We start from the raw sequence: 22,947 nt of genomic DNA on the forward strand, positions 1-22,947 counted from the left end.
CTTCTTGTATATTATATATATATATTATACTGAATTATATTAAACTCTCTGATTATTGTAACATTAGCCTATGGATGCACCTTTCCAATTTTGTCCCACTTGAGTTGAATTCTCAACTTTGAATTGTTTTACACATGATGTTAGGTGATAATTGTGTGATTGTGTTACTTATGAGACTATTGAATAGAAATAGATAAAGTGATATGTATTTGGTGCTTATCCAATAAAAGTTAAAGATGGAGATGAAAACTTTATCAAGTATATTGTGAAATTGTTAATGTTTTTATATTATAAGTTAACTTATATATAGACAATATATTTAATTAGAGATGTAATTAAACCAAGTTTAAGTTTAAACTGAATGATTAAAAGGGGCGAGGTTGTGAGCTCACTACTTAACTCAAATAAACTATTAATAGGCACATAAAAATTTAAAATCTTACCTTTATACCCCTATAATCTTGTTTATTTATTTTTCAATATAAGTGGTATTTGAAAGGTATACAAATTATGGAATTTAAAGAAATAATATAAAAATTAGAAAGTTAAAATGTAGCTTTTTTTTAATCAAACTCAAGTAAACCAAACATGTCTTGAATTCAAGTTCAATCCAAGATCTCACTACTAGTCTTGACATGCTTGAGCCCAAAGCTCCATATAAAGTTGGTTAAACATGTTTTTTCAAAGACATGTTTTTTTTTTTTTTTTTACTATATGAAATTATTTTCAGAGACTGTATTACTATTTTGACAAATCAATTTAAGATATAATTTGAAATTTATGTTAAAAAGTAGCAGAAAATAATTGAAATTGAATAATATCCTACTTATATAGATGCATCACATTATCCTTATAATGAAAGCATTGTTTCAATCTCAATAATCTTGACAGTTAAACTAATTGAGATCCAAATGTGATACCTCAACTTGTCTTAAATTTTCCTGCATATGAAAACGACATCGCAGGTATATAAGTGGGTCCACTTGCTACCATTGATGCAATTTGATGAAAGTGAAATAATGCAAGGGGGAGAGTTATGTCATGTGTGGCCAAATCTATTATTTGTACTTTCTATCTAACATTGAGCGTTCGCCATGTAATCACAACCATAGGAATCCCAACAAAGTTATTTAAAATATAAATAATATTTTATTTATTTATTTTAAATACATAATATATTTATATTTATATTATCATATAATTATATATTATTTTATTTTAATTTTAAAATTAATCAATCATATAATATATATATAAAAAATAATTTAATGGTTAAAATATATATAAATCGTTTTTTTCACACCACTGTAACGTCATTGATGAGCTGGCACAGCATGTACAAAATCGGAGCGGGCACAGATGTTTGCGCCATTTTTAGACGCGTGTGAAGAACACGTGTAGGTGATGGTGAGTTGCGAAAGCGACGTCGTAGAAATGGGAAGGTTGGTCGACCGTGCGGGGCTGTAGTCAGAGTGGGCGGCTTAAAGTTCTTCCCGTAAGCAATACCCCCAGTTAGAAAAGTCCAATTGCACAATTTCCCTTATTACCCCTCCGTTAACTCGTTCTTTTACGGACAATTCATTTATATAAACAAGTTGACATATTTTATCACTAGTTTGATGAACTCACACGTCAACAAATCCACAAAAACTTACTAAAAAATATTTAAATCGATTCAAATTTAATTTATTACAAAACAAATCTAATTTTTTATTCAAATTTGATTTATTTAATACAAATTTAAATTAGAGTTCCAACCATTTAGATTAGATAAAATCCAGCTCTAACAATGAGAATGGTGAGCGTTGTTTAAATTTATGTGCTCTTCAATTATTGATTTGGTACAAAAAGATGGAGGTAGCAGCTAGCAAAATTGTTTAATGGGATTTGAGGGTCACGGGAAAATTCTTAAAGATGTTTCGTCTTCTTGTTGTGATTGTACAAGAACTTGGTCCAAGTTTTTGGCAAAAAAGGTTCTACATTACGGAAATTTTTAGATTCTACTGGGATTTTATTACGCTATACTTGAAATCCTACGATATTACCAAAAGGTACGGCACTATCTTATTCAAACAATATCGCTTCAATATTAAGCTACCTATGTTTTCACCACTTTTCGGTTCTTCCCTTGGTAGCTTTAACAATTTTAACATGCAAATATTATTACTGTATGGTTATAACAAGAATATGAGTAATAATTGATAATATGTTATTATATGATTAGATATTATTTTATTTTTAATTTAAAATTATTCAATTATATAATAATATATAATTATCGATATCTAAATTATTATTCTTATAAGTATATATAATATTATTTTTGTTTCTAATGAGTAGCATGATTGGTTAAAATGTATAATCTTCAATTAGAATTTCATGAGGGTTTAAATTTAAGACATATTGATATTATATTAAAATAATACTCTAAAATATAATAATTTAATAATTATGAGGCTAACCAAAAATTTTATTTATTAGATAATTGATTCAACTCTTAACGGGTTGTATAACTCAAATGGGTTTCTTATTACAAAATATTTTATATATATATATATATATATATATATATATATATATATATATACTAGTTATCAGTTTTTTATATTTCAAGAATTGAAATGAAACCCATCTAATATCATTGATTAAAGGGCACTATAGGGTTTACAAAAAAAATATTGTACAATCTTCCATGTATACAAGGGTTGTAGAATGTATAGTTTTCAATAAATACAACATAAGAATGAGTATTCTGATTTACTGAAATGGGTATTCAATTTTGAAATTTTAATTTTGCTTCAATCTTTGTCGAAAAAAGAACAAATAATATAACAATATTGTTTTGATATGAAACAACTCTAAAACTTTATGCATAGTCGTATAAGCACTTTATCTTATTAGAATGAGTATTTTATTATTCATTGTTTGTTTTTGTCTCAAACTTGACAAATTTGTAAATGATTAAGAATTAAATTTATTTCCAATTAAATTACTCATGAAATGAGTTTTCTTCTCGATGGAGAATGTTTAAATTAGGAAAACAAATTAATTGCCGATATTGGTACAAGTTACCACAAAATTAAATAACGAGTGTGGGGAAATTAACTATAAGATAAATGTTATTTAAAATATTCTTTGGTAAATAAATATATAGCTAAGTTTGCAAGTTTCTTTTAGATATATATTTTTTTTGAAGACAATAATGGTTTACAATTTAATTGAGAAGTCTTTTATGATATGGTGACGAATAAATCACTATTTTCCGACCAAAGTTTTGGAAAAGAAAAATTTCACACCTCATGAATCCAAAACTACAAAATATAACCAAAACTCAACTCTATTAAAAAAAAAAAAAATCTTGAAGTAGGGCAAACAAATTTGTTATCATATTACCCATGACAATTTCACTTTTATGAAATTGTTGTATATACTTAAAATAATCATCCATAATCTAGCTAGATCCGACAATAAAAGTTTATTAGAAAAATGTGATCTTCTCATATTTGGTTAAATTGCACATTTTCAATATGATTTTTATAATCACTTAAAATGTAAGATCTCGTTATATTGCACTTGTTAAATAATTATGGTTAAATCACATAGTTCATATCTTATAAATTCAAAAACTACAAAATATAACTAAAAATCAAAACAATTTAAAAGAAAAATAAAGTCTTGAGATAGTGCTAAACATGTAAACTACCATATCACCTATAACAATTTTAATTTTATGAAATTATTCTATAACTAAAGATCACACCCTATATAGGATGATTATGATTAAATCGCATATTTTTATATACAGTGTCACTTGAATCACACCTGAAAACATGAGTTTTGGTTGTTAAATTTGGCATAATCTTATCAAGCTGGTGTACTATAAAAGAATTAAAAGAAATTATACCTGAATCTATGTTATACCTATAAAATTACACCAAAAAAATGCAATATTAGCCTATTACATTTACCTAAGCAATTTTTTTAATTTCTAGTTTTTAGCTTTTTTTCTTCCAAATAAATACAAAAACAATATTGATACCCTTTTATTTTAAGTTGTTTCTAAGGAAGTTGGAGTTTAGATGATATTTGTAATTTTTGAATTCAAAGAGCCGTAACTTGTAATTTCTCTAAATCTTGAGTGGAACATGGTTATTTACTAAATAGTAAAATAATTCTGGCGGTCCCCTACTACCAGAAAATAACCTGATGGCATTGTATACTTTCTCGAAAGCGACGATTAACACGTCAGATTCAACTTAGAACAAGCAAAACTAGAGTAATTATGGTCACTTGCAAGGTTATTTTAGTAAAAGTGTTGCAACAAATATGTTTGATACGCGTCTCTATGAGGTCCATATTCCATCGCCATTACCGTCCTCTCAATCCCTTCATATCTCCACTCTCCTCTCTCTGATTTCAAACCTTTGAAGCCTGTCTCTCTCTAAAAAGCTCAATAATTCTCTGTGATTTTCCATTTCTCTCTTTAATTCACAATATGGCTCAGAAGACAGAAAAGGAAGAGACGGAATTCAAGGTCCCTGAAACTTTGACTCTTTGTATCAACAATTGTGGTTTCACAGGTAATCCAGCCACCAACAACATGTGCCAGAAATGTTTCAACGCCACCACCGCTACCGCATCAACTGCCACATCAACAACAGTAACAACTGCGGCTTCTAGCTCGAGCGGTGGTGGTTCGATCTTAAAGTTTTCTAGCGATAAAATGAGATCTCGGTTGATCGACCGTTCCTCGGATGCTACAGGTACAACAAGCCAAAGTGCAGAGACAGATCTGCAAAAAAGCGATGTTTTCGAGAAAAGAGTGGTGAACCGATGCTCCGGCTGTCGACGAAAGGTCGGTTTGACTGGCTTCAGATGTCGATGCGGAGAATTGTTCTGTGGAGAACATCGATATTCGGATCGTCACGATTGCAGTTACGATTATAAATCAGCAGGTCGTGACGCGATAGCCAGAGAAAATCCCGTCGTAAAAGCAGCCAAAATTGTTAGGGTTTGAGTTTTGAAAAACAAACAAGAAATTATCAACATCAAAACATGAGACGGTCTCGGTCTCGGAGGTTCTCTTTCTCAGCTATATGGTGATCGGAAAAGAGTTTTAGAGAGAGAGACGATGAACAAATTCTATAACTTGCTTCTTTTTTTTTTTAAATTTTATTAGAGTTGGTTTATTGAGAAATGAAATTATTGTGGTATTCTTGTTTGTGTTCAGAATTTATATTTTTAATTTTTAGGTTATTTGTTTAGAAATCATATTTGGAGCTTAAGATTGTGGCATGTGAATGAAATTTAAGAACTTTATATGGGTTTTATCGTCTTTTTGTTTATGCCGAAAGTTCAGTTGGAAGAAGGTTTACAAAGGTGTGGGGCCCAGATGAAAGTGACTTGTGAAATGTGATGTCTATGATATCGCGAGCCAGTTGACAAAATATCGCGATACGGGTTGGGGTTTGACATAACATAAGGTGCGATATTTTCATGGTCGAATAGGGAGACGCCACGTGAGAGTGGCATAGAGTTATCAGAAGAAAAGCTATAAAAAGCTGAGTTGGGTGTGACGGGAACAATTGCGTAAGGATGATTAGTTGCGTTCTTGTTCAAAACAAAATCATTAAATTATGGTTCAGATCTGAATAATGATCCAACGGCTGTGATTCGAAGGATCGGCGCGTGCCGTATCTGCAAGCTGTTTAACTGATAGGGAAGAAAGGGGGAAACTAGAGATGGGTTTGGGCTTTCGATGGCTTCAAAACGTGTCGTGTGGGGGATTAAATCAGAGGAAGGCTTGTGTTTTCAGGTTTTAAATGGCTTCAAAAGTCCTTTTCAAAATTTTCATTTTAGCAAATTCAGTTAGGAAAATTTTTATAGATTCTTTGTTCTCTCAAGATTTTTAAGGGTTATGTTTTGTAATTTAGCATTAGGGTTAAATTTGATTTGATTTGATTCTGGAAGTAATAAAATCCACTTCAAGATTAATTCGAATTAAGAAGAAATAGTTCGAGATTAAATTTTTAATTCTATTTGAAAATAATTTTATTTGAATTGGTTTGAATTTAAATATTTAAATCGATTTGAACTCTGATTGTTATATAAAAATGAGTTTAATTATTGCTTCAAATTTAGTTTGTTTAATTTTAGTGATAATTCAAGTTTGAATGGCTCGAATTAAATTTAACTGATAAATTATGTCTAATTATAAAATCAAAAGATAAAAGATAGAAGAAGCATATATATATATATGATTTGTTTATACTCATTGAAATTGGAAGTACCATTTGTATAGATTACTATTCCCTCATCACCATATCAACCCAAAAGATTTTAGGAGTTATAATTAACTTTGAAATGCTTCATATAATTTAGGATGCTTTGTGGTTAGACTCCTCAGCAAAATGTATTGGAGTGGAGTGGAGTGACATTGAAGAATCGGCAAGCTATTTAAACAGTTATTTAACATAGAGCGATACTATGTGTACCCACTTTGGGTACACAAATATATACACATTCATATGTGTCATCATATAATTGGTTATTGTTTTATTCTTAATTCAAAATCATCCAATCACATGATGACACATATAAATGTGTATGCATTTGTATACCCAAAGTGGGTACACATAGTTTTATTGTTTAACATATCATCTACCCAAGTGACAGCCTTTCGCAATTACCAAACTGGCCGTTCAACAATTTCAAACATTTCCAATTTATGCAGTGCCCTGACACAAATTATATGATATGAAAACGTGATAGCCTGAAATAGGCCAAATGACTATTTTCTACCCAAGGTTTAATACAAATCTAATCTTTCACTTGCTAACTTTTGAAAATTTAAATACTCATTCTTCTGTTAATTTTAATTGTTACTATTAGGGGTAAAATCATCATTTAAAAAAATTATTTAAACTCAAAATTAGGATTACTTCTAAGTTTTTAAAGTTTATTTTTTCCCCCTAAGCTCATACTTTTCAATTTTAAAAAATAACTCCCCCCCCCCCCCCCCCCCCCACAAAGTCTAGGGTTCCAATCTCATTATCTTTTACCCATTTGCAGTCACCCCCTGCCATCTAAAAACTCTCAATTTCACCCCCTCCTTGATTTTAGTTTTCGAAGTAGCTCCGACATCGTTCTCCCTTTCGTTGTCAATGCCCTTTTTCTGTCGTGACCAAGCCACTGCTGTTGCATCCTCCCTTCGCCGACTAACGAGGCCCACCAACAGTGACATTTGTTCATCTCTATACAAAGACGCGATTCGTTTTCATCTTCATCTAGAAAAACCCTAGAAGGTATTGTTGTCGTCTAATCTAAAATTACGTTTGGAAAAACATCAGAAGAAGCCATCTAGAATCATGTCTTTGTCAGTTGATGAAGGTCGGTAAATGGAGGATATGACGATGGCTTGGTCTCAGCAAAAGAGGACACCAGCGAAGGAGGGAGAACTATGTTAAAGCTACTTTGAAAACTAAAATCAAAGAAGGGGTGAAATTGAGAGTTTTCATAAGGTAGAAGGTGACTACAAATGGGTAAAAGATAAATAGATTGGAACCCTACACTTAGGGAAGGGGGGTTCATTTTTAAACTTGAAAAATATGAGCTTAGAGGGCAAAAATGAAATTTTAAAAACGTAGGGGTAATTCTAATTATGAGTTTAAATAAATTTTCTAAATGATAATTTTACCCTAATAATAACAACTAAAATTAACAGAAGGGAGTATATTTTAAATTTGAAAGTTAGCGGGTGAGGGATTAGATTTGCATCAAATATTGGGTGGGAAATAGTCATTTGGCCCCTGAAATAAAGTTGAAATTTATTTTAAGGCCAAAAGACTTATTTCCATCCAAGGTACAGTAAAATCTCAAACTCTCACCTTTTAACTTTCAAAAACTCATCCATAACCAAATTTTTGTTAAAAATCTCAATTAGCAGTAAGGGTAAAATCGTTATTTATTAAAAAATTTAAAAATAAAAGTTTTATCATATTTTTCTTCTCAAGTTTAGAAATTTACAATTTTTCCCCAATCAAAAATTTGAAAACTGACAAATACCCCTTAGGGTTTGTTCATCTTCTCTTCGACGTCGATTCGCCATCTTCGATGGTCGGGCATCTTCTCTTCTGTCTTATCTCTCCCATTGATTACTCTTCCTTCCCTCTCCGATCGTTTTTAGCCTAGACAAAAACGAAATCATCTTTGTCTCATACGAAAACGACGCGTCTTCGTTTCAAATGAAGTCTGTTTAATTTTGTTGTCTTCGTCTTGGTCAAAGACAATCGGAGAAGGAAGAGAGAAAGATTAAAGAGAGAGATAAGGTGGGAGAGGGGATGACCAATCAATGAAGACGACAAATCGATGTCAAAGAGAAGAGGAACAAATCCTAAAAGGTATTTATCAGTTTTTAAATTTTGGGTTAGAGGAAAATTGTAAGTTTTTTAAATCTAAAAAGAAAAATGTAATAAAATTATAAATTTTTTAATAAATAATAATTTTATCTCTAATACTAATTAAAATTTGATCATAGATAGATGTTTAAATAAGTGTTTCTGCTTTATTTTAATTTGCTCGTAAATTATGCAAACACGTCAGCTTTATTTAACAAATTTTAATGGTGCAAATAGCTGTCACCGAACAAAAAAGAATTCCATTAGATCCTGGCATCAAACAAGAATCGTTTACCAACTTGAAACCCTCTTCTTTAAAAGGAAATTACATTATTGGGTTGGGGGTGGATTTGATCTAACTAGAACCTGCTTAAGGTCAAATAAAAGTCATAAAGTCTAACTTTGACTCTCTTCTGAATGAGTGAATGGCGACGCTTAAAAAGTTGTTTGGTTTCAAAATTTTAAAAATTATCTTAATAATCTATCTTTTATTAAAGTTAATATGATAGATATTTTATCTTTTATTATTTATATTATTTTATTTTATTTTATTTATTAGTAATAAAAAATTATAATAATTTTTTATTATTAATGCTAACGTAACAAGTAATATAGATAGTACTCTAATTACCACATTCACCTTAAATATTAAAAAATTATTAAGATAATATTGATTTTATTATAATTATATTATTATTTATTAATTTTTTGAGATAAAAATAAATTTATTTTTAATTAATATAACAAATAATATAAAAAATTTAAAATAATTATATTCAAAGTGTTTAAATAAAATAATTTACTAATATTCTTTTACTACATTTAATAAAACACAATAATTATTTATATCAATAAAATTTTATTAAACATAATAATCATTTATATCCAGTAATCTTCTAAATAATATATTTTTAAGGTAATATCTCTATTTTAGTAATAAAACATTACCTAAACTAAACACCCCCTAAAGGTCATTAATGGGTTCATCAATATCATTTGTGTTATCGAATCAACAAATGAGTCGATCACAAATCAAACTAGAGTTTTAATTTGAAATTAACTCATTTGAGTTACGCTGTAAATTTAATTTGAGTTGATTCAGATTGGATCTATCTATATTATTGGAGATATTTTCCATGCTTTGGCCAACTATTGCTATTGAAGGATTCATTGTTCTGGCAAATGCATTAATTTTGCAGCTATGTTTTTGTCTGCAAGATAAATAGCAGAAGGTAGCGGCAGTTCTATACAGCCATACATGTCCCTTGTATAATCCCAAAGGACAGAAACAAAGAGGGTCCCTGGAAACAATGTTTCACTCTTCATTCATCATCATTTGCTGACGAAGTCATCTTCAGTATGGAAATAAGAGTCGCAAACAAAGCACATTTCAGAGTGAGGAGCATCAATGGAGACGGACACAGGGATATACAATTTTAACAGAGTAGTTCATTGTGTAGCATGATTCAAGTGCTAAGAGTAGGCTAAAACCAATATAATAAGAAACTATCTATTTTGCAATGAGCAGCTTTTAAATAAAAGTGTGGTGACCAAGCATAGAAGGGCATACAGATTCGAAGTTAGTGGTTTGGGAAGGAAAACAGATTGAAGACATATTTAGGCCCCGTCTGGCTGGACAAAAGGGTTGGAAATCTCATCTGTACCATCAGTTGGTGATACAAGCATCACAGCGGTCCCCCTACACACCTGCAGTGCAATAGCATATTGTCAAATCATTAACAATACATGGGAAAACTTGGACCCAATATAGAATTCAAATACTTTGTGAAAAAATAAATATTGGTTGAGTGAAATATTTTAATAGTTCGTGGTTGCAGGCAGCCTGATCTCCCTTGCCATTTTAACAAGTATCCATACTTTCTTTGAAAATGGTGCAAAATTTTCTAAGGACTGATCTGCAACTTTTAGAAGTTCATCAGTTTGACAGAAACACCATTGAACATTCTACAGTTCATAATTCTGCCATATGTCAAATTGATTTCAAACTTGAATCTATGTCATGAAAATGGTGCTAACATTAGTTTGTCATGCAAGAAAATATGAAGCTATGCACTGAGTGGCTATAGATATCTGATGAGCACAGAATTTTCAAAATGCTGTTCACATGTGAGAGATGTAAAAACATATGTCATAAAATCTATTGACAGGTATAAAGATAGCTAATGTTACACTCATGCAATCAGATCTTCATTCATTCACAACCTATTGACCATAAAAAAAGGGGAAAAACTAGCATACTATTAGGCCAAGTCGTCTGGTCTGATCAGTGGTCTTCAATGGATCATCAGCATCTGTAAAGCAATAAAACAAATTCAAATAAGCTCTTTTCACCAATATCAGAAGCTAAACTTTACTACCCAATCGTGTGTTAACTCAGTGAGACGCGGTTGGAATAATTACCAGGTTTCTCTAATACAGGGTCAAATCAACTGTCACTGACAAATTAGAATAATTATTGTACTCGAAATAACTACCAAGTTGAATTTGTCAGAAGCTAAACAAATTAGAATAATTACCAAGTTGCTCTAATACAGGGTCAAATCAACCGTGTGTTAACTTAGTGACAATCATGTGTAATCTAAATAACTTTGAACACTCACCTAGGAGGAAGGGTTTTACTTCCAAACTCTACGAAAAAACACAGATCGAACATTATTCATTATGGAACCTTACACCATAAGGTATGGATCTCCAAAATTAAAACCTACAATACCATGCTTTTCTAACAAATTTATCATGGGCAAAGAAGTTTGAGACGTGATGCCTTGATTTCCAAGACTGTTTTTGTGTATAAATAAAGTTATTCATGTATCATATGATGTGTTGGGAAAATGAGTTTACTCAAGCCTCTTGAACTGCTTGAGCTTTTGAAGACTCAACATATATTGTCACTGGTTTAATAGTTTTAATTATCTTCCTTGACAAGCAACATTTCATATTGAGTTAAACAATACACAATCCAGGAAAACCCAACTATTTTCCCCATGGTATCAATTTCATGTATCTCAAAAGAACCACATTGAAATTTTAAAAAATTCACTTCAGTAGAGCATACATATATATATTTGAAGTGAAGTTTGCCCAAAAAAATTCCTAATAAGAAGGAAAGCGACATATCGTAATTAATGTGAGAAAAGACTGACATATCCATGTACAAACAGCCAGATTGTTGTTGGCTAGACCTACTGATACAAATAAACTAACATTTTTAGAAGAGTTTCTGTTTAACTTAAACCTCCTAATTCTCATCAAAGAATACATGGCTGAAGAAATCAAAAGAATACCATATCAAGCAGTCACGGTAAAACAATAGCATATAACCACCATCCACACTTGTGCGAACACAGGAGTGTAAGAAACAATACCCATGCACCATACTAGTGATTACCTCTAAGAAATTCAATAGATTCATCCAGGACAAGATTTAGCAATTGATCATACCCTTTCAGAGTCCCTGTCACTGTAACCATAAAAAAAAACACGTCACATTACGATAGCAATAACCCACCGTGGAATAACACATTAACCTACATGACCTCAAGTCATAAATCATGACATTAACAAGATAATGCACACACAATTTCGATCCAGGATGAACGTTCAGCATTATACCAAACAATTCTCAACAATTATACTCCCAAAAGACACCCAACAAAAAACCCTCTTCTCTCTTTGATTACATTCAACTCATACATTATTCAGATAACTTTTAGCTCAAACAAAATCATTGTGCAATAAGCAGCTTAAAACAAAAAAAAAAGGGGGGGGGGGGGTGAAGAGAAGAAAAGGGAGGACCGTATTATAAAAATAAAAACAAATGCAGCAGTAGAAAGAACCTTGTCTTCCTCCAGTGAGCTTCACTTGCACACCTTTGTCAACAAACTTGGCCAAATCCAACACTGTTTCTTTCCTTCCTGACTACATACAAAAATAAAAACAAATTAAATTGTTCTGAGTGAGTACGCTTAGGCCAAAATAATAACTTCTCGAATGAAAAGTTACCATCTTAATCTCCTGAAGCTTTTGCGACTCCGCTGAAACTCGTAGCGAGAAAATATTGATCTGGACTAAACTCGGAGAGCCAATGCTTGCCCGATATAGAATGTAAGAGAGGACTTGAATTAGATCTGGGCTTGATCTGGATCAGGTTTTGACCCGTTGGGTATCAGGGTCGATTTTGAATATTTACTGAAATTTCACAGGGGCCCTATTTGGTTCTCGTATTACATATCAGACCCATGATCTTTCGTGCGTTAACAATGACGGCAAACAGTACATGAAAAAAAAAAAAAACCATTACAAAATCTAAAATCATGTGAGGATAACTCGGACCAGCCAGTGGAACCAACCTCAGTTCAATTAGAATCCCATGATCAGCCTGGTTTGGGTTGAATTTCAAACTGATATTAACTTTTGGATTGGACCAATTAAACTAAATGAATCATATTGAGATGAAATTCAATTCTTAAGTTTATTAGATCATACTCGACTTTTATAATTATTGGGACTAAATCTTGACAAAATTGGATATTAAAAACATTGTAAATTTTTGTACATTTCACTTTAAATCCAAAAATTGCAAGAGAATTTACCTTAGAACCATGTTACAATTTTATTAGAATAGATATTGTTCTAAATTAACACTTTGAATTATATCATTCAATAAAATTGATGTCTCTGTTTGGGTGTCGATCAAATTAGGGTAGACCCAATCCAACCCTTGATTGGACCTCAAGAGGAAAGGCTTTAAAGTAATTTTTCTGAAAAGCAAGGGCATTTTCTTAATAAGTCCTATATTTATGAGTGCAGACAGTAGAGTTCGATTTAGCAGACGCACGCACAGCATGAGGAAGCTCGCTGGGAATAAACAGCAGGACGAGCAACAATGGTGGAGAAGACTGGCAAGGGAAGGAAGGCAAGAAGAGGTTGTAACTCGCGAGTACACAATCAACCTCCACAAGCGTTTGCATGGTTGGTTCTTATATATTTCCCCTTTACCCTTTTTTTGTCGCTGTTTTAGATTTGGTTTTTTGATGTTTAATTGTTACATTACATCTTTGATCTTCATATATAAAACTCGGTCGTTTTTGTTTAATCACATGCACGTACGAGCTACCTGAGAGTTTTGAATTCAGGCTGTGAATATTATTGGTTAGTAAATGATTTAGAGTTTCAGTGATTGGAATTATGGTGTTTCTTTTTTTTTGTGGAATTGTTTTTTATGAGTAAATAAATTTGGGTAAGCAAGAATAGAGGCTTTTTTAAGCTATTAGGTATAGACATCATCATAATTGTCAGCATGTATTTTTCTCTGCAGAGCTCTGGTAATGGTGCTTGATAGTGATTTCTTAAACTAAATGAATCGAGACCAGAAGCCATCAAACTTACCAGTTGTGTGCAGCGTATTCTGTGCAATTAGAATTAAAGTAGAACAAAGTTTGGGATGTAATTGACACTAATAGGATTTTTTTAAAAGGCCAAATTCTGTAAAATGCCCATTGTAATGGACCCTCCATCCATGGCTTGCCTGCCATTCATTGTTATGCACTCTACCATTTAGCTAATAAATACTAACTTTCTTACTCAAGTTATTCATACAAATTGACATGTATTAGTGTGATTAGATAATGTAATTGTTTATTCATCTTTAATTCAAAACACATTAAAATATATTAATTTATATGAATAAGTTAATAATTATAGAATTATTCTTAGCCAATACAGTGTTGATTGTAATTTTCTTTCTGTTTGTTCTTATAGGAGCTGTGCAAGTTATATCATGAGCAACTATGCTTTCCAACATTGTGCAGTACATTCAAGAAGAAGGCACCAAAAGCCATAAAGGAGATCAGAAAGTTTGCTCAAAAGGCTATGGGGACTACCGATGTTAAGAGTTGATGTGAAGCTCAACAAGCATGTATGGAGGCGTGGTATTCGAAGTGTGCCAAGGAGAATTCGTGTTCGCATTGCACGGAAGAGAAATGATGAGGAAGAGGCCAAAGAGTAGTTTTACTCCCTTGTTATTGTCGCTGAGATCCCTCCAGCAGGATTTAGGGGGTTGGCAACCAAGGTCATTGATGAAGAGGATTGAAATAGCGTTGTCCTCTAGATAAGGATTCTGAATTTTTGGTTATATTTATGTTCAATTTAGCGAATTTTCTTTCTTTATGGAATTCTCTAAAGAACATCTAGGATTGAAAGTATCTTTAACTTAATCGAATTTTCACTTTTAGCTTGTTTATGATATCTTATGTTATGTTTCAAGCGATGAAAACCTGGCAGTTTGGTGTGGGTAATTGTTGCTTCATGTCAGCTAAAATTTTGAACATTTTCGAATATTAAGCCTCACAATCAATAATAGATACTATTTTAGCCATGATGATACACAATTTTCAATAAAATTAGAAGTTTGCGTTGCTATAATTTACGAGTGATGTGGTGAGCTATTTTTATGATTAAGGATAGATTATAGTTTTACTCAAATCGAATTAAAAATTAAATTGCTTTGAAATTGAATTTGAGTCTTAACTTGTTAATTTTAAATTGATTTTAAACTGACTCGTTTGGATTTATGCTAGTCTTGAGCTTACCTTTGTACAGGCTTAGTTTCAATTAAATTGAATCATATTTCCAATCCCCATACTCATGGTGTTTGTCTATAGCCTTTATGAAATAATAATGTACGGGAAAATTGTATGTTAAATCCAAATCCAAAGGTTACGTACACTAATTAGGAATTGAATTTATAGTTTAACTCAAATAAGTCATTTTTGAGTTGGAATTTATTTGATAATAATATTTATTTTACTAATAATTTTATTTACCTCTTCAATAATACTGTTTATACCATGAGCTACCTTCTAATAACGTTGTTTATCAAATCAAATAAACTCAAACTCTACCCAGGCATTTTTCCTCGAGCAGAGCTTAATCCAACGCTAGTGGATTAGTGCAATTATCATTGAAGTTTACGTCCAGAATCTGATCAGCAAAAGTGGTCCTTAAGAGAAGCCCATCTTACCGTTTACACGAGTGCCAGCTAATGGACCCTACGAAAGGCCCAGTTTCCCTTAAGAAGCTTGCCCGGGAAGCTCTTCGTAATTAAATGGTACAAAATACAAATCGGCGGGAATAAGATAATCAATCAGACAAAGAGAGTGTGAAGAGGAGATTTCAATTTTAATCGACGAACTCGGAATCAAGGACGCTGCAGTTTATTATCGTAAGGTTTTTTTTTTCGCTTTCTGCTTTCATAAAACCGTTGTTTGGTTGTTGAGAACCGAGTCCAGACTTGTATATTTTCTCTCATTTTACTCTGGAACCAAACAGATCATGAATTCAGTTTTTTATAAGTTTATTGCAATACAAATCATTTGATCTGGATATACAGGGAGCTGGACATTCCACGTCATTTTTTTTTTTACCTCATTCTACAGATTCGTTTTAAGGCGGAATCATAGCGCACGGTTAATTATATAGTTTTAGCTGGATTATATGCCATTTTAGATGAAATTGCTATATTCTGGTTTTACTTATTTTTTTGTATGGTTAATTATTATTGCTAATTACATTCTCGCTTTTGATTTTGAAATTTCTTACTGCTTGTTGAATAGAAGTTTGGGTTACGCTTCAGATTTAGGTCTGTTTATTTTATAATTGATATAAATCGTATGTTAATCAAGGATGTAAAGGCCGTTAATTTTCATGAAAAAGTTCTTTTAGTAAACTGGAATTTACAGGTGATTTCAACCCTTTTTTTTAATCTAGATATGGAGAGCCATCTTCAAGCTTCTCCAAAGTTAGGATGTCCTGCTGACAGTAATGAAGCAAAGTACATCTCTGGGCTTAGTACTATACTTGTTGCAACAATCCAGGAGACGAAGGATAGGATTTCGCAGATAGAATACATTTTCTGCAATCAGATATACCCAAATTTTCAAGCAAAATCTAAAAGCTTGCAGAAGATATATTACGAGGCCAAGAAAGCTGCTGAAGATGCATGGAGAGAAAAGGAAAAAGGTCTCTTGCTTGAGTTGAAGCAGCTTCGGCTTGAAAAGCAACAGGTTCTTGAAGATTATCAGTCTCTCAAGCTTAAGATGGCAAATCCTTCGAAGGAGCAAGAAGAGGAAATAAGTCAACTGCTTTCCAAACTAGAGAGTCAACAACTGAAAATTGATGAGCTTGAGAAGGAGCGTATGCAGAAGTCTAAAGAAGTTGATGAGGGGATGGAATTGCAGAATAAATTACTCCATTTGGTTCAATCAAAAGTTAGTGTGATTGTGGAACAGAGCAAACAAATAAAAGAGCATGAAGAAAAGGCTAAAATTCTTACTGCTGAACTGAATAGCCAGAGGAAAAAAATTGATGAGCTCCAGAAAGAACTTAGTGGAAAGACAGAAAATGTGGCCAGGATAAAAGATTTGACTGAAAAGATTGAAATACTAATCTCAGATATTTCAAATAATGAACAGCTGTTAACTGATTTGAAAGATGAGAAGAAACTACTGACTGTTAAGTTGGAAGGTTCTGAGGATAATTTTAGAAGACTGCAAGAGGAGCTGAGGAAAAAGATGGAAGAAGTTGAGCAGGGAAGAGAACTGCAGGGGCAGTTGCTTCAACAAATTGATATGAATTCTGCTGAAGGGTTAAAGAAGAAGCAGCAGTTGGATGAGTGTGAGAAAGAGAAGAAACTACTTCTTGATAAAGTGGAAGGTTTGGAGTATAAAGTTAATGAGCTAAAGTTAAATCTTAATAAAAGAAATGGTGAGGCAGATGGAGGAAGGGATTCAGATGAAAAATTACTTCAACAGATAAAACTGAAGGACTCTGAGTTGGTTACTGAAAAGAAAAAAAGAAGGGATGTCATAGATGCTTACAAAAGGTTGAAATCTCAGTACAATTTCCTCTGTGCAAAGTCTGGTCTCACAACAGAGAATATGCTACTGCAAAACAAGCTAGATGATGAAAATGATTCATTTAAGCAACATCAAAATCCAATAATTTCCCCCGGTAAGAATTTAATTGAGTTTCTTTGGTCTTTTGGGAATCCTACCTAAGTACTTGCACGATAAAAAATGCTCAAGCTTTGTTGCCATCCATTTTTTTTTTTTCACTTTCTGTTTGAGACAGGATTTTTTTTTTTAATTACAGATTTGACCTGTTTTTGGCTAATGTCATAATTGTGTTTGAGTTGAGCCAGGACTCACGCCTGCATGCATGTGCTTATATGGAACTCATATGCCTATTAACCCAGACTAGCTATTTTATCGGGATTGCATCTGCTGCTAAGCTAAGTTCTAATTGTTTTTATGTTTTCTGGTGTTGTAGACCTTGAAGTCAAAAGTCTCCATACTTTGGCTGTTCATTGCGACACAAGTAAAGTGAAAAATGAATTTGATTTTAGTGATACCTTGGAGGCTGAGAAAGGAGCCAAATCATTTCAGACTTCAAGCTTTCATTCACCTACTTCTAATCACTTTTTCATACCAAAAGGTCCTTCAAATGTAAAATTGGCCCCAGCAGCCGGTACAAAGCGACCTGCATCCTCTTGGAGAGATACCAGGTCCCGTCAAGTCCAAGGTGGCGTTGACCCTCATGATGATTTTCTTGATACTCCCTTAGAGAACATAAGAGGAAACTTGAACAAAGCAATGAAGGAAATTAACGATATTGCAGTTCCATCTGAAAAAGACATGAATCCTGATAGCTCAGATGATGAAACGCAGGATATGAATGTTGATCCTGCACCCCAGAGAGAGCAGAAGCCAGATGCAATTGCTGGAAAAAGAGGTTACAAGTATGTTGAACCAGTCAGAAAGAAAGCTGAGCGGGAAAATTTTAAAGGAGTTGAATGCAAGCAGTGCAAGAAATTCTATGATGCTGTTCTTCCCAATGATGGAGGTAAGGACAGTGATAGTAATAAGAAAAATTTCCGCTGTGAGCATCATGAAGGTGTTTCTAGGCATAGGTATAAGTATATCCCTCCTATGACACCTGAGGGTTTCTGGAATATTGGATTTGAATCTGAAATGTGATTCTTTCAGTTGAAATAGATATTGTCAATATTGTATTGGCTTTGTTATTTAAACTTCATTAATGCTACTTCCTATTCTTAAGCAAGTAGTTATTTCAACCATCAGCCTCTAAATAGAATTGTACATTTCATAGTTCTTAACTCTTCCTATCAATCTGCAATTAATTCATTTGATTGATTGAAATAACGCTCTGATTTCTATTGTACTGATACATCAAAGTGATTGAATATTGTTAGCTATTATTAGTGGTTTTTCTTTTTCTTTCATTCTTGCTCGTGAGATCATTTGCTGTTATTGTCCTGTTCATTGTTCAACATTAGCTCAATTGATAATGACACATGAACCCTTTGTCAACATTCATGCACATGTCAGTGTGAAAAGGTTGGTATTTCTTTATTAAGGAGATAATAGGCATTGTATAATTTCCCGAACCTTCTAACTGGTAATTGTATCTCTTTGTGTTTCTCAGATTATTGAAGTTTTAATGATAATGGAGCTCAACAACTGCTATCTTGTTTGCGATTTACATCTTTTTGGATGAGGCTTCCTCTTTCCATTTCCTTCCTTTTGTGCTCTTATTTATTAGCATTCTCAATATTTTTAGTTGGAATGTGCTCCCATTTACCCGTTAAGCTATTTCTATGGCATTTTAAAGTTCTGAGGCCGACCTTTCTTTTAATTCTATAATTTGTTGGTACATGATTTAGTTGCTAGGATGCTGGAGATAATGAGTGGATTCAAGTCAAGTTGGTTCGGAAATGAATCTATATTTAGTTTGAATGAGTTAAACTCGAGTTGTAGTTTTAGTTTGATAACTTGGTTTAAGTTTGACTCATTCACCCTTTTAGTGATAATGTTCATCTCGTTAGTAACACTGTTTACTATTTAGACATATTGTTTACTCTATCAACAACCTTTAGTAACATTGTTTACCCGATTTGAATGAACTCAAGTTTGATTTGGATATTATGGATTCGAGTCGAGTTTGAGCTGTGTTGTTTGGGCTCAATTTGAATTTATCTTTACTAAAGATGGGTTTGAACAACTTCTAATATGATGAATTACACTTTATTTCGGAGCAATTTGTCCAGTTGCAAGACTAGAAAGATAAAGTAGGATAGTGTGCTGTTCAGCATTATGTTTTCATTAACGTAGAAGGATAAGATAAGAGTGCAATTTTTAGTCCCTAAACTATATATTCCAATTCTATAGGGTACGCTTCACATGCTTTAGCGGCTCCACCATAAATTTCAATCATGTACAGTTGAACTTTTCCTTTGCTCTCTGTTCTTAGTACTTATCTTTTTCTATATCTTATCAGGTGCCGCCATTAAAATGGTTCATTCTCAAGAGCAAGTGTGCAATAAGTTGTTCAGCATTGCAGAGCTTAGAAACAATTTACAGTATTCAAAGTTATAATTATCTTCAATACTACTTTGCCCCTTGGCCAATCTGTAGGATGATTACTAAAGAGAAGTAAGTGCTAACAAGATTCCAATTCAACGATGATTGTTCTAGCCTTTCATTTTTTGGATTTTAGTTTGGAACAAGTATCAGTCGGTGGGATTTATGAAGGACCATCAAACAACAGGGAGCACTGTCTGATGCTGACTGAAGCTGAGCCATTGATGATACTTCAAATTGAGGTTAGTATATTACACTCTCTGTGCACAATAGAGAACCTTACAGAGGCCTGACTAATTTGCGCAGAAAGTTCATGTGGGTGTCAGTATGGTTGCATCTCTAGATTAAATGTGGGTATCAGCGCAGTGGGGTAACATAATGTAACCCCAGCTAGGAACATGCATGCATGCATAGCTGTATCAGACTTGGGCCTTTACTACTACAATACAGCACAGCATTAATGCTGAAATCTATGTGCATTAAATAATTTTGTTAGCTGAAATTAAGACTTGAAAAAGCCACTGGTCCCCAAATCCCCCTAGCTTTTAGAAAGAATTTGTTTGATAATTATCATTATTATAGATAACTTGAAAAGAAAAAAGAGTGACCAACATTCAATTCTGTCCGCCTACCCAAAGCCAACCTTTTGAACCGGTAAACCTCCTGTTGCTCATCACGTGCTTGAGGTCTCTTCTTTGTCCTTTTCACCTCCACAAGCTAACCAATTTTAAGATTCGGTATTATAGAAATATTTGAATAAGACTGATTCAATCTTGGTTAACTATAAATAAGATTTAATTCAACATTGATCAAACTCAAAAGAGTTGTTAAAATTGACGAATTAATATTTAAATTCAATTTTAAAATAGTTTGATTTTAAATTTACTTTAAATCAGATCAAATTTAATTATTTGAATCAATTTAATTTCAAATTTGAACCATTTAGAATCCAGTCTTAGATGGAATCCATGTGACATTTAAGCGTTTGTTCACGTGCGTGCATGTTGCGTATACCTTATCTTTGTCCATCACATAAAATAAAGAAGGCATATTATAAGAACACTTACATTCAATATTACAATAGCATAGAAAACATCCCGATATTTCGGATTAGCAATTAACTGGTATCATCCGATACAATTAGCATGTCTTCAATGGGTTGCCGCACAAACAATCATTGTTGTCAAACGATGACGATTCGAACTGATCGAACGGTGACCCAATGGGAATCGGTCCACAAAGATGGTTGTGACTCAAATCCAGATGCCCGATATATACTGAGGAAGACAATGAACCGGGTATCGGTCCTTTCAAATTGTTGTATGATAAATCCAAAACCATGAAGTACGATTTTGATCCGAAAACGTCCGGTATGTGTCCCTCCAAAGCGTTTCGGCTCAAGTTCAAGATACCCATGCCGGTGTTACTCAACAATGCATCCGGTATTTGACCCGATAACTTGTTACAATCCAACTTCAGAGTTGACAGGACTTTCATTTTTCCCAAAACATCCGGTATCGAACCCCAGATTTGATTCATGGATAAATCTAAATCCGCAAGCCGATACATGTTACCGATAGAACTCGGGATGGTTCCCGTCAGTTTGTTTCGGCTGAGTAAAGCACGGCTTAACATTTTAAGTTTCCCGAAATCCACTGGGATTTTGCCGGAAAGTTGGTTGTTGGTGAGATCTAGATGCTTTAAATTAGAAAGCTGGACTAACGAATCGGGAATCGGACCAGATATGACATTATCGGCTAAATTTAAAATAGCTAGTTTCTGAAGGTTACCGATATTTGCCGGAATCCCGCCCGAAATCTGGTTCCCGACAACGTCCAAAATATGGAGCGGGGCAATGGAAGTTATACACCCTGGAAGTTCACCAGAAATGCCTTTCCAGTCAGCGATAATTAAAGTGCTTAGATGGTCAAGCTGGCAAATGGCCGGGTTAATGGAGCCGGTCATGTACCCTGGCCGTCCAGCTTTGACTAAAATGGGGTCTTCAGACTCTCCACGGAGTGAGATATCAGTGACTCGCTGAGTCGTCGGGTCGCAGCCGACGCCGTACCAGTTTTCACAGCATTTGTCGCCTGTCCAGGAGTCGAAGATGGACAAGTAGGGCTCGTTGAGGGAGGACTTGAAGGCTAAGAGAGCTGCCTTGTCTGACGGCGTACAGGCAGTAACGGCAGAGGTAACGGCAAGGAAAACGATGAGAACAGTCAAGTGAAACACTCCCATTACTCGTAAAATGTTATATGAGGCAGTGTGAGTTTGGTTGCTGAGCGAAGGAGGAGAAGAGGAGGAAGAAGTGGAGGAGGAAGGCATGGGTTCGGTAATATTATATACAGAAAATCAAGTTTTCACCCGTTAATAACTTTTACTAATGAATTATTTTTATTTTTCTAGAAATAATAGTTTTATCCTTTTTATATATTGAAAATTTAAAAGTTTCAAAAACCCCTGGCAAAATTCTAACATTTTTAAAAAAAATTATACTACACTCCTTAAATATATGTCATTTTTAAAAAAAAAAAATTATAGAATAAAAATATCTAAACAAATTGACTTTTTGTTATTTTACTTAATGAATTTTTTTAATAAAAATAGATAATATAAAAGAATTTGCTATTTTTTTTTAAATTTAAAGAATAAAATTTTGGTAGCTTTTCTTATACAATATATTTAAAAAATAAAAATATAAGTATGATTGATTCTTCTTCTATGTGTTATTTATTATTACTAAGTAGTGTAATGGTGACCCTGACCCTACCTGCCATGATGTCGTGCTTACATGTGCTGCCATGCCATGTGATAGCGATATCAAAAGCAAAAGAATAAAATCATAAATCAAATCTCCCAAAATATACATTGACAAGATTCGCCATCAATTTTTACATAAATTTCCCTTGAAATTTTGTATCTCTTTATATACTTTCTTCATGGCAATGATTTAACCCATATATATATATATATGTTAATTATCATAAATCATTATTGTTTGTTATTATTAGACCATTCTTTACATTCAAATCCATAATCTTTGCCCACCAAGAAAAAAAGGGAATGTGGGGGGCTTGCTTATATTATAATTA

General features: G+C 33.0%; 4 protein-coding genes across 8 annotated transcripts; 2 read left to right on the forward strand and 2 right to left on the reverse strand.

Moving 5' to 3' along the window:
* The first annotated feature begins 4,349 nt into the window (after window positions 1-4,349).
* On the forward strand, window positions 4,350-5,330 carry LOC123214604 (zinc finger A20 and AN1 domain-containing stress-associated protein 5-like). The gene has a single exon (XM_044634479.1). It carries the CDS (start codon window positions 4,496-4,498, stop codon window positions 5,015-5,017), a length of 522 nt encoding a protein of 173 aa, XP_044490414.1. The 5' UTR covers window positions 4,350-4,495; the 3' UTR covers window positions 5,018-5,330.
* A 4,368-nt stretch (window positions 5,331-9,698) lies between these two features.
* Window positions 9,699-12,612, reverse strand: LOC123213212 (sm-like protein LSM7). The gene is made up of 5 exons (XM_044632598.1): window positions 12,420-12,612; window positions 12,254-12,335; window positions 11,806-11,877; window positions 10,656-10,708; window positions 9,699-10,103 (listed from the first exon to the last, which is right to left on the reverse strand). The coding sequence occupies exons 1-5, from the start codon at window positions 12,420-12,422 to the stop codon at window positions 10,014-10,016; spliced, it is 300 nt and encodes a 99-aa protein (XP_044488533.1). The 5' UTR covers window positions 12,423-12,612; the 3' UTR covers window positions 9,699-10,013.
* A 492-nt stretch (window positions 12,613-13,104) lies between these two features.
* On the forward strand, window positions 13,105-20,324 carry LOC123212855 (protein gamma response 1). Of its 5 annotated transcripts, XM_044632081.1 has the most exons (5): window positions 13,105-13,388; window positions 14,178-15,639; window positions 16,185-17,426; window positions 17,745-18,317; window positions 18,921-20,324. In XM_044632081.1, the coding sequence occupies exons 3-5, from the start codon at window positions 16,187-16,189 to the stop codon at window positions 18,926-18,928; spliced, it is 1,821 nt and encodes a 606-aa protein (XP_044488016.1). In that variant the 5' UTR covers window positions 13,105-13,388; window positions 14,178-15,639; window positions 16,185-16,186; the 3' UTR covers window positions 18,929-20,324. The 5 variants fall into 5 exon arrangements, with proteins under 5 accessions (XP_044488016.1, XP_044488013.1, XP_044488014.1 ...); XM_044632078.1 differs by lacking the exon at window positions 18,921-20,324 and having other exon boundaries at window positions 13,105-13,392; window positions 17,745-18,583; XM_044632079.1 differs by lacking the exon at window positions 18,921-20,324 and having other exon boundaries at window positions 14,178-15,644; window positions 17,745-18,583.
* A 564-nt stretch (window positions 20,325-20,888) lies between these two features.
* On the reverse strand, window positions 20,889-22,193 carry LOC123213088 (DNA damage-repair/toleration protein DRT100-like). Its single transcript, XM_044632447.1, has one exon. It carries the CDS (start codon window positions 22,178-22,180, stop codon window positions 20,996-20,998), a length of 1,185 nt encoding a protein of 394 aa, XP_044488382.1. The 5' UTR covers window positions 22,181-22,193; the 3' UTR covers window positions 20,889-20,995.
* Window positions 22,194-22,947: the final 754 nt, after the last annotated feature.

Source organism: Mangifera indica, chromosome 4, assembly GCF_011075055.1.
Source record: "Mangifera indica cultivar Alphonso chromosome 4, CATAS_Mindica_2.1, whole genome shotgun sequence".
Taxonomy (NCBI): Eukaryota; Viridiplantae; Streptophyta; class Magnoliopsida; order Sapindales; family Anacardiaceae; genus Mangifera; species Mangifera indica.